This window comes from Belonocnema kinseyi, chromosome 1, assembly GCF_010883055.1.
Source record: "Belonocnema kinseyi isolate 2016_QV_RU_SX_M_011 chromosome 1, B_treatae_v1, whole genome shotgun sequence".
NCBI classification, from domain to species: Eukaryota; Metazoa; Arthropoda; class Insecta; order Hymenoptera; family Cynipidae; genus Belonocnema; species Belonocnema kinseyi.
This window is the reverse complement of record NC_046657.1, coordinates 30,167,102-30,179,390: the sequence shown is the minus strand read 5'-3', so window position 1 is coordinate 30,179,390 and position 12,289 is coordinate 30,167,102. Positions and strand designations below refer to the sequence as shown.

The following is a 12,289-nucleotide window of genomic DNA, read 5'->3' as shown; positions in this document are numbered from 1 at the left end:
TAAAGAAAAAATTGTGAACTAAAAAAAGCTCAATTTTCAACTTAAAAAAGACTAGTTATATTTTCAGTTTGAAAGATTAATATTAAATATGGAAGAGTTCGATCTTCAGTTTAAAAAATTAATTTAAATTGAATTTTTAACTGAAAAAATATACATTTTCCAAAAAATAGTTAAATTTTCAACAGAAAAAAGAAATTCAACTAAAAGAGAATAGTTATATTTTATGTTAAAAAAAAATTCTGCCAACAAAATACATTTTTTCACAAAATACATAAATTTTCAATCAAATAGTTGAATTTTGAGTCACAAAGATTAAATTACATTAAGAAAAGATAACATTTTAATTTAAAAATATGAATTTTCTACAAAAATAGAAGTCAAATTTTCAGTTAGAAAAAAAATTCAACAAAATAAAGAAATACGAAATAAATTTTAAACTACAATGATGATTTTTAAAACAAAAAAAAATAATCTAAAAAAATAAACTTTATACCAAAAATAGCAGAGTTAAATTTTAAGTTAGAAAAAAGAATTTTAAACTGAAAAAAATAAAATTTTCAACAAAAGAAATTATTATAAAAAAAACACATAATGTTTTACCAAAAAGATGAATTCTCAACAAATTCGTTATTTTTTCAAATATAAAAGATCAATTTTTAATCAAAAATTAAATACTTAATTTTTCAATTGAAAAGATCGATTTTAGACTGGAAAAAAGCTTATTTATGAAAACAATATTTCAATTTTCAACGAAAGAAATGAATTTTCAATTACAACAATTCATTTCCAACCAAGAAAAAAGGAATTTTTAAAAAATAGTTAAAATTTCAACAAAAAAAAAAAAAAGATAAATAGTTACATTTTTAGTTAAAAAAAATTAATTTGCAATAAAAGAAACTAACTTTCAACCAAAGAAATTAATTTTTTTACCAAAAAAACTACCAAAAACTAAATTTTTAACAAAATACATACATTTTCAATAAAATGGTTGAATTTTGAAACAAGATTAAATTACATAAAAAAAGATGAATTTTCAACAAAATAATTCACTCAATTTTAAGTTAAAGCAATTTCCAACCAAGAAAAAATGTTTTTTTTTAAAACAAAATAGTTACATTCTTAACCAAAGTGATAAATCTTTGATATGGAAAAAAAATTAATTCTCAAAGAACAAAGTTTAATAGTTGGTACTTCAACCAAAAAATGCTGAATTTTTCGACAAAAATAATGAATTTTTAAGTAAAAAAAGATAAACTTTCAAGAAAAATGGAAATTACAATTTCAGACAAAAAATAAAATTTCAACAAAAAAGAAAAACTAATATTAAAAAAAAAAAACAATTAAATTTTAAGAAATCATTTTTTTTTATATTAAAATGATGAATCTTTAACAACAAAATTATTTTTGAAATAAAAGAATTTTTGAACCCAGAAGATTAATTTTCTACCAAAAAGACAAATTTTCAAACAGAAATAGAATATCTAAAATATAAACTACAAAAATTAATGCTTTAAACAAAATGATTAAAAAAAAAAGTTCAATTTTCCCATAAAGATATATTTTCAAATGAAGAAATACTTAAATTTTCAGTAATTTTTTTCAAGTATAATTCAATAGATTTTCCTCGAAATAATTAAATCTTCACCTAAAGCAGATGAATTTTCAAAAGAAGAAATTAATTTTTAACCAAAAATATTAATTTTTTAACAAAAAAAAAAATATATAAATTGTCAACAACAAAAAATTAATCAAAAATAAAAAAAAATTGAAGGTAGAAAATTTATTTATTTTTTCAACAAAAAAGCGAATTTTTAACAACAGAGTAGAATCTTCAATCAATAAATATTTTTTAGTCAATAAAAAAAATCTTTTCTAAACTGTTGAATTTTCCGCTACAAAAACTAACTTTTCTAACAAATAATTGAAGTTTCAAACAAAAAAAAAAAAAGATTTTAAAATCAAATAAATGAATTTTCAACGCAAAAAGATAAAATTTCAAGAAAAATGGAATAATTACATTTTCAGTCAAAAAAATTAATTTTCAAATTAAAAAAAAAAACAGAATTTTCAACAAAAGCGTTAAATTTTTTACCAAATTTTTTTTTCTAAATAAAAAAAAATCTTATTGCAAAAAATAATTTATTATTCAAATAGTAGAATTTTTGTACTAAAAAAGACAAATTTTCCACAAAAGACATTAATTTTTAAACAGAAATTTAAAATTCTTAACCAAAACTAGAACAATTAAATTTGAACGAATTAAAGTCAATTTGTTCACCAAAAAATAAATCAATTTTTAACAAAATAATTAAATTTGCAATCAAAGAAGTGAATTTTGAACTAAAAAAGATCAATTTTCACGAAAAAAGAAAATAGTTACATTTTGTATTAAATTAACTAATTTTCTACTAAAAAAAAGAATAGATTTTTCGATAAAAAAAGATAAATTTGCAACAAAATAAATAAATTTTGTACAAAAAAAAATAATTTTCTAACAAAAAAGACAAATTTTGAACAAAATAAATTAATTTTCAAATACAAAACAGAAATTTTTAACCAAAAATAAAAGAATTAAATTTCAAGGAAGTAATTTCAATTTTGTCAATAAAAAATAAACTAATTTTTCACCAAATATTTAAGTTCTCAACCAAAAAAGAAAATTTTTGAATAAAAAAGACTAGTTTTTTTACATTTTTTTTACCAATAAACAATCGAATTTTCATCGAAATAGTTCAATTTTCAACCAAAAAATAGAATTTTTCAACAAAATACATTAATTTTCAAATAAAGAACGGAAATTTTTAACCAAAAGTAGAACAATTTAATTTAAAGGCAAAAATTCCGTTTTTTAACAAAAAATAATTGAATGTTCATTAAAAAAGTTAAATTTTCAACGAAAAAATTAATTTTTAACAAAAAAAGATTGATTTTCTAACAAGAAAAGATAAATTTTGAACAAAAAAAATTAGTTTGCAAATAGAAAACGATATTTTAAACCAAAAATAAAAAAAATAAAATTTTAAGGTAGAAAGTTCAATTTTTTTTAAACAAAAAATAATCTAATTAAAAAAATAATTATATTTTCAACAACAAAAAACTGAATTTTTAACAAAAAAGGTTGATTTTATAAATTAAAAAAAAAATACAAATTTTCAACAAAATACATGAATTTTTAAATAGAAAACAAAAATTTTAAACCAAAAATAGAAAAATTGAATTTAAAGGTAGAAAATTCCATTTTTTTAACAAAAAATAATCGAATTTTCATCAAAGCAGTAAAATTTTCAACCAAAAATAGAAAAATTAAATTTAGAGATAGAAAATTCCATTTTTTTAAACAAAAAATAATCGATTTTGCATCATAATAGTTAAATTTTTAATAAGAAATAGAAAAAGAAAATTTAAGGTAGAAAATTTAATTTTTTTAACAAAAAATTATCGAACTTTCATCAAAATAGTTAAATTTTTAATAAAAAAATTAATCTTTAACCAAAAATACTAATTTTCTAACAAAAACGATAAACTTTCAACAAAACACATTAATTTGCAAATAGAAAACGACATTTCAAACCCAAAATATTTAAAAAAAATAAATTTGAAGGCGGAAAGTTCAATTTTTTAACAAAAAATAATCGAATTTTTATCAAAATAGTTAAATTTTCTACAAAAAAAAATTTTTTTAACCAAAAAGATTGATTTTCTAACAACAAAAAATCAACAAAATACATGAATTTTCAAATTGAAAACAGAAACTTTCAACTAAATATAGAAAAATTAATGTTAAAGTTAGAAAACTCCATTTTATTAAATTTATTAAAATAAAAATCGAACTTTTATTAAAATAGTTAGATTTTCTAACAAAAAAAAGACAAATTTTCAAAAAAATACATGAATTTTTAAATAGAAAACAGACATTTTTAACCAAAAATAAACAAATTAAATTTAAAGGTAGAAAGTTTAATTTTTTTCACAAAAAATAATCGAATTTCCCTCAAAATAGTTAAATTTTTAATAATAAAAAAATTAATCGTTAACCAAAAAGATGAATTTTCTAAAAAAACAAAACAAAACAAATTTTCAACAAAACAGATTAATTTGGAAATAGAAAACGATATTTTAAACCAAAAATAAAAAAATTAAATTTTAAGGCAGAAAATTCAATTTATTGAACAAAAAATAATCGAATTTTTATCAAAATAGTTAAATTTTTACAAAAAAAAAAAGAATTTTTAACGTAAAAGATGGATTTTCGAACAAAAAAAGACAAATTTAAAAAAAAAATACATCAATTTTTAAACAGAAAACAGAAATTTGTAATCAAAAATAGAAAAATTTAAATTTAAAGGTAGAAAGTTCAAATTTTTAAAAACAATAAATAATCGAATTTTCATCAAAATAGTTAAATTTTTAATTAAAACAAATTAATCTTTAACCATAAAGATTAATTTTCTAACAAAAAAGACCAACTTTCAACAAAACCCATTAATTTGCAAATAGAAAACGACATTTTAAACCAAAAATAAAAAAATTAAATTTTAAGACAGAAAGTAAAATTTTTTTAACAAAAAATAATAAAATTTAAAAAAAATTAAATTTGCAACACAAGTGATAAATCTTTGATTAAAAAATAATATTTATATAAAAAAGTGTAATAGTTGGCATTTCCACAAAAAATATTTATATTTTCAATCGAAATTAAATTAAATAAAAAAAAATTCATAAAAACTCAACTAAAATGATAAATATTTAACTGGGATACTTGAATTTTTAACCGAAAATCATTTTTAAACAAGAAGATTAACTTTTAAAAAAATATATTTTTCTACAAAAAAAATCGATTTTTTAACAAAATTTGCAAATTTAAAAAAAAAGTTGAATTTTTAATTGAAAAAGGCCAATTTTTATTTTTAAAAATTTTATTTGGAACGAGAAAATATTAATTTTCAACAAAACATGAAATAATTAAATTGTATGCTAAAAGGATTAATTTTCAGCCGCAAACATTATTTTTCTAAAAAAAAAAAAAATATACAAATTTTCCATAAAGTAAATAAATTTTCAACCAAATAGTTGAATTTTCACAAAAAAAATATATATACCTTCATTTTCAATAAAGTAATTACATTTTTTACCCAGGACGAATTTTAAAAATTCTATTATAATTGAAATAATTCACCTAAAATTTAGAAGAAAGAATTTCCAATTTGTGTCAAATTCTAAAATATAATTACTTAAAAAAAAATTCTCACTCCATATAAAAAATTACATGCCTTGAATTTCTTCCAAAAAAGATCAATTTTCTACAAAACGGTTGAATTTTCAACCCAAAAACCAATAACTTTTCAAAAAAAAAAAAAAAAAAAAAAAAAAAAAAAAAAAAAAAAAAAAAAAAAACCGTCGATTTTTCAAAATAAAAAATAAATTAAAATAAAGTTCAACGTGAGTTTATCGAAAATTCCCTGACATGTAGCAACCCTGTTTATTTATTGATATTTTTTCTACATCTTTAGGGGAAATTTAGGTCTTTAGGAAAAAGAAAAGGAAGTGAAGCTAAAAAAAATTTGATTATAAAGACCTCCACTCTCTTATTACAGAATATCTACATGATTAACAAAAATCAGCAATCGGCGCTTTTCGAACTCGCTGACAAATTTAGCGGAAATAACGATAAATGCATTTTACTTTTCACGATTTACTTCTTACTTTTTAATTTCTCGGATAGGTCGTCGAAGGCCGGATCCTGGATGTTCAACATCAAGCTGTTTCCGCTGAGGTAGACGCGATTGGCCGAATTTGCGATCTGAAAAAAATTCCGTTTACATTTTCATTCCAGTAAAAAAAAATGTTTAAATAAAAAATTTCTTATACAATATATTTTATTTATTATTTATTAATATATTAATAATTACAATTTGAATATTATCTATTGATGTTATTCAACAACAAAAAATGGTAGGTAAAAAAAAAAAATTAAAAAAGTAATAAATTAACTACATTTGAATGTGAAGTTTAAACAATTATTTTTAAAATTCTTTCAGATATTTTAAACTAAACATCTTTTAAAATTACTCTAATTTTTCCTAACATTTTATTTTAAAACCTGACAAATTACAGAAATTTTTTTTAAATCTTCCACATTCATTTTTGATAATTTTATAAATCTTTTTAAATATTCTTTTAAAATAAATTTTTCAAAATAAAAAATAATTTTCAATTTTCCTAGGAAATTCTTTTTTTAATCTACCGAAGCCATTCAAAATTCTTGAAAAGCTTCTACATTTTTGGTTTGTAATATGCCGAAATCTATATATTTTTTAAATTAGGACGCTTCTTTCCAATTATTTAAAATAATTTCGAATTTTAAATTAATTTTGAATTATTTCAACATTTTAAAATATTTCTTCAACTTACTCGAATTTTTTAAATTGTTATTAATTGTCCTTAAATTGTTATTAAATAAAAATAGAACAATTTGACTTAAAAATTAAATCTGTTTAAAAAGAAAAATTAAAACTGTAACGTTTAAAGTTTAGCATTGAATACTTAATTTACAATTCCTGATTTTTTAATAAAAATATTTTAAATTTAATGGTTTAAAAATGGAATATTTTAGACTGAAATAGTATGTAAAATTTAATAAAAGCCTTTAATTAATATATATTAATATGTATTTACAGATGATCAAATAAAAAGGTTTTTTATCCAAAATCTTCGATTTCAAAGGCTTCTAATCTTTAATTCTTTAAGTTTCGAAACTGCATTTAAAAAATTTTTAAATTAAAATGTATGCTAAAAAATTAAAGTCTAAGTTGAACAGATTTTTTTCCAATATTTTTCATTAACGAGAATTTTTTTTTTGCTTTTCAATACATTAAAGAATATGAGACTTTTGAGTTTGAAATGTTAAATTTAAAATATTTTACAATTAAAAATCACTCTCTTTAAATTAGCGGCTCCTAAAATTGTTTTTTTTTCTCAGCAAAAAAAAAAAAATAAATAAATGCTAACATTAAATTTTAAATATTTTCTAAAGCTTTAATTAGAAGATTTTCATTGATAAATATCTTGATTTTGAGTTTTTGATAAATTTAAATTAAAAGCTTATAAAATTGACCAATTTTCTCTCACAATTAAAATTGTTCTAAATAAAATTTAAATAAAATATTACATAATAAAATAATTTCAAATTGTAAATATAAATTCGGATAAATTTCGAAAAACATTCCTTAACAGTTTATCATATTACCGAAAATGAAAATTCCCAAAACTCAAAAATTCCCGAAACTAGAAAACAGCAAAAATTAAACAATTAAAAACATTGTTTAAAAAATATTAATGTTTTCCTTAAGATTAAAATAAACCAAAATTCAAACAATAATTTTAAAAAATATATACGGAAATTTTTGTAAAATATATAACACTCCAAAATTCCGAACGTTAGAAAATATCCGGACAAGAAAATCACCGAATTTAAACAATTAAAAAATTTCTTTATAAATATTATTTATTTATTATTATAGTTTGGATTAAAAACAGCAATAAGTGAACAAAATATATTTCTAGTTATAAATTTTTTTCTATTTTTAACTCAAACAAAATATTTGAAACTTTAAACGTTAATAATAATTGTATTTTTTGATAAAAATATTTGATTACTGTATTTTTAATAAATAAAAAATATTTATAAAGAAATTAAAATGTTTTAAAATCGGAAATTTTATCGACAATTTTCGGTTAAGAATTTTTTTATTTAGGAATTTTCCAATTTGGTAATATAGTTAACTGTTCGGGGATATACAATTCAGGAATTTTATAATTCTGGAATTTTATTCTTTGAGAATTTTATTATTTGGGAATTTTTCAATCAGAAATTTTCCATTTCGGACATTTTATAGTGTTGGAATATAAATTTTTCAGGAATTTTCAAATTCGAGATTATTTCAATCAAGGAATTTACTTATTCTGGAATTTTGTTAATAAGGAATTTTCCAATTTGGAAATTTGACAAGAGTTAGAATATTTATTTTTCAAGAATATTCTAATTCAGTAACTTTCCAATTCGGAAATATTCTGATTCAGGAATTTTATTATTTGGGAATTTTCCAATCGGAAATTTGAGAGAGTTGGAATATTTATTTTTCGAGAATATTTCAATCCAGGAATTTTAGTAATCGGGAATTTTATTATTTGGGAATTTTCCAATCACGAAATTGTAATGTGCTTGAACATTTATTGTTCTGGAATATTCCAATTCAGGGACTTTATTACTCGGGGATTTTATTATTTTGGAATTTTCCAATCAGGAAACTTTACAGGATTGGAATATTTATTTTTTGGAAATATTCCAATTCAGGAATTTTAAAATTAAGAAATTGTTTAATTCGGGAATATTTAAATTAAGGAATTATTAATATTATTAATTATTAATATTTTTCCGCAGGTTTATTAATTGGGAATATTTCCAGAGGAAATTTTCGAATTCGGGAATAGTAAAGAGTTGGAATATTTATTTTTAGATAATATTCCAATTCAGGAATTTTCCAATTTAGAATTTTGATAGTGTTAGAATATTTTTTTCTGGAATATTTCAATTCAGAGGCTTTATTATTAGGAAATTTTATTATTTGAGAATTTTCCCAAATGTTGGAATATTTCATTTAGGCTAATTTTCAAATTCGGGAATACCCCAATTTAGGAATTTTATTATTTGGGAATTGTCCAATCGGAAATTTTCCAATTCGGAAATTTAATAGTTTTGGAATATTTATTTGTCGAGAATATTCCAATCCACGAAATTTATTATTCTGGAATTTTGTTATTTGGGAATTTTCCAATCAGGAAATTTTAAAGTGTTGGAATATTTATTTTTCTGGAACATTCCAATTTAGGTACTTTATTATTAGGAAATTTTATTATTTGAGAATTTTCCCAGATGTTGGACTATTTATTTTTGGTAAATTTTCCAATTCGGGAATTTGACCGAGTTGGAATATTTATTTTTCGACAATATTCCAACTCAGGAATATTTCAGTTAAGGAATTTTATAATTCTGGAATTTTATTCTTTGAGAATTTTATTATTTGGGAATTTTCTAATCGGAAATTTTCTAATTCGGAAATTTCGCAGTGTTGGAATATTTACTTTTCGGGAATATTCCAATTCAGGGACTTTTATTCGTGAATTTTAGTATTCGAGAATTTACCCAAATGTTGGATTATTTATTTTTCGGATATATTCCAATTCAGGAGTTTTATTAATTGGGAATTTTAAAATAAGGAAATTTTCTAATTCACAAATTTTACAGTGTTGGAGTTTTTTTTCGGGTATTTTCCAGTTCGGACATTTTATAGTGTTGGAATATTTATTTTTCAGGAATATTTGAAATCAGGAATTTGATTATTTTTCCAATACTTAAATTTTATAGTGACGGAATATTAATTTTTCTGGAATTTTCCACTTCAAGAATATTTCAATCAAAGAATTTTATTATTTGGGAATGTTCCAATCAGGAAATTTTCCAATTTGAAAATGTTACAGTGTTGGAATATTTATTTTTCTGGAATATTCCAATTCCGGGACTTAATTATTCGGAAATTTGATTATTTGAGAAATTTTGGAATTTTGGAAATTTCCAATCAGGAAATTTTACAGTGTTGAAATATTTATTTTTCGGAAATATTCCAATTTAGAAATTTTATTAGTTGGGAATTTCAAAATTAAGAAATTTTCTAATTCAGGAATATTTCATTTAATGAATTTTATGTATTATTTTGCAGTTTAATTAATTGGCAATTTTCTCAGCTGAAATTTTCCAATTTGGCAATTTGACCGAGTTGGAATATTTATTTTTCGACAATATTCCAATTCAGGAATATTTAAATTAAAGAATTTTATAATTCTGGAATTTTATTATTTGAGAATTTTCTAATCGAAAATTTTCCAATTTGAAAATTTCTCAGTGTTGGAATATTTATTTTTCTGGAATATCCTAATTCAGGGACTTAATTTTCCAGTTCGGACAATTTTCAGTGTTGGAATATTTATTTTTCAGGACTATTTGTAATCAGGAATTTTATTATTTTTCCAATGCTTAAATTTTATAGAGATGGAATATTAATTTTTCTGGAATTTTCCAATTCGAGAATATTTCAAAGAATTTTCTTATTCTGGGATTTTGTTAATTGGTAATTTCTCAATTCCGAAATTTCAGTGTTGGAGAAATTTTTGGTTAATTTTTCAATTCGGGAATATTCCAATTCAGGAATTTTATTATTTGGGAATTTTCCAATCAGGAAATTTTTAAGTGTTGGAATATTTATTTTTCTGGAACAGCGTTGAAATATTTATTTTTCGAAAATATTCCAATTCAGGACTTTGAAAATTAACAAATTTTCTAAATCGTAAATTTTACAGTGTTGGAGTATTTGTTTTTCGGGAATTTTCCAATTCGGGAATATTTCATTTGAGGAATTTTATTTATTATTCTGCAGTTTTATTATTTGGGAATTTTTCCAGCGGAAATTTTTCAATTCGGGAATTTGACAGAGTTGGAATATTTATTTTTTTTTAGAATATTCCAATTCTAGCATTTTATTATTTGGAAATTTTCTAATCGGAAATTTTTCAATTAGGACATTTTAGTGTTGAAATTTTTTTCTGGAATTTTCCAATTCGAGAATATTTCAATCAAGGAATTTTCTTATTCTGGAATTTTATTAATTGGGTATTTTTCAATTCGGGAAATTTCACCCTCTTGGAATATTTATATTTCGAGAATATTCCAAATCAGGGACTTTATTATTTGGAATTTTTATTAGTTGGGAAATTTCTAATCGGAAATTTTACATAAGTTGGAATATTTATTTTTCGAGAAAATTCCAATTCAGAAATTTTAGTGTTTGGAAATTTTATTATTTGGGAATTTTCCAATCAAGAAATTTTGAAAGTGTTAGAATATTTATTTTTCAGAAATATTCCAATTCAGGAGTTTTATTAATTTGGAATTTTCCCAGTGAAAATTTTGCTTTCTCGGAAATTTTCTTTCTCGAGATTTTTCAGTTGTCCCAATTTACGGCCGAGAATTTTATTATTGAGGAATTTTCCAATTTGGTAATATTATAAGCTGTTCCAGAATATTCCAATTCGGAAATTATATTATTTGGGAATTTTCCAATAGGAAATTTTCCAATTCGAAAATTTTACAGTGCTGGAATAATAATTATTATGTCGGGATATTTATTTTTCGGGATTTTTTAGTCGACGCATATTATTTTCTAAACTAAAAACAACAACAAAATATATTTTTCGCCATAAATATATTTTTTTTAAATTACCGTGCGTGAAATGCTTTGTGCAGCGCGAATTTTCCTCAGCTTGAGATAACCTGGATTTTGGCTGACTGCGATACCTAAGTGCAAAGCGGTTAAGGAAAAACGTTTTTTTTGTCAATAAAAATTAATAAAAAAATTAAAAAAGAAAGTTTTTTTAAATTTCCTGAAATTGTATTATACTGCAGTATTTAAAATATCAAAATCCTTAACTTGAATACTTTTTTAATAAAAAATCTTCCATAAATGGAATAAAACAATTAGTAATTTAAAATTATTTTTAATTTATTATTGTCAAAATATTCGATTAATTAGATCACAAAGGCCTTATTTCTGGTACAAAAAGTTTTTTCTTTTTTAACCAAAAATGGAATTTTCATAATTTTAAGTTTAAAAAATTAATTTTAAAACAAAACGAATTTTCAACTTAATAAATTAAACTAATTTTCAAAAAGATGAAATTTTTAGAAGACTCTAAATTGATTCTTTTTACTTAAAAAGAAAAATTTTTAAGAGAAAATTGAAAAGTTCACAATGACAAAAAAATTTCTTTTAATTCATGGGAAAATTTAAACTGATTTTTGTATTTTGAAAGACTAATTTTAAGAAAATATTTTTTCAAAACAGAATCTGGAAAAATTCTAATAACTTTAAAAGATATTTAAAAGGTTTAAAAGTTTTCGAAATGTTCAAAAAATTATTTAAAGTTTCCAAAGATTTCCAACAATTTTAGACAAATTGTAAATTTTGGAAAATTTCGAAAAGAAATTAAACCTTTTCAAAAAGTTTGAAAGTCTTCTGAAAGATAAAAAAAATCTGAACATTTGTAGGAACACTTTGAATGGATTTTTATTTTGGAAAATAAATTTCTAAACAAAATTTCAAAAGATATCAAAAACAACCAAAAATATAAATAAAAAAAAAGTTAATTTTCAACACAACATTTGAAGTTAAAAAACAAA

The 12,289-nt window shown here is 20.6% G+C and overlaps 1 protein-coding gene across 1 annotated transcript in view; it reads right to left on the bottom strand.

Annotated features, from left to right (window-relative positions):
• Positions 1–12,289, bottom strand: part of LOC117172513 (prohibitin-2) — a 46,885-nt gene that overhangs the window by 2,018 nt on the left and 32,578 nt on the right. Inside the window, exons 4-5 of the mRNA XM_033360532.1 lie at positions 11,334–11,411; positions 5,704–5,800 (exon numbers count right to left, since the gene is read on the bottom strand). Coding sequence (XP_033216423.1) covers positions 5,704–5,800; positions 11,334–11,411 — 175 coding nt within the window. The remainder of the gene's footprint in view (positions 1–5,703; positions 5,801–11,333; positions 11,412–12,289) is intronic.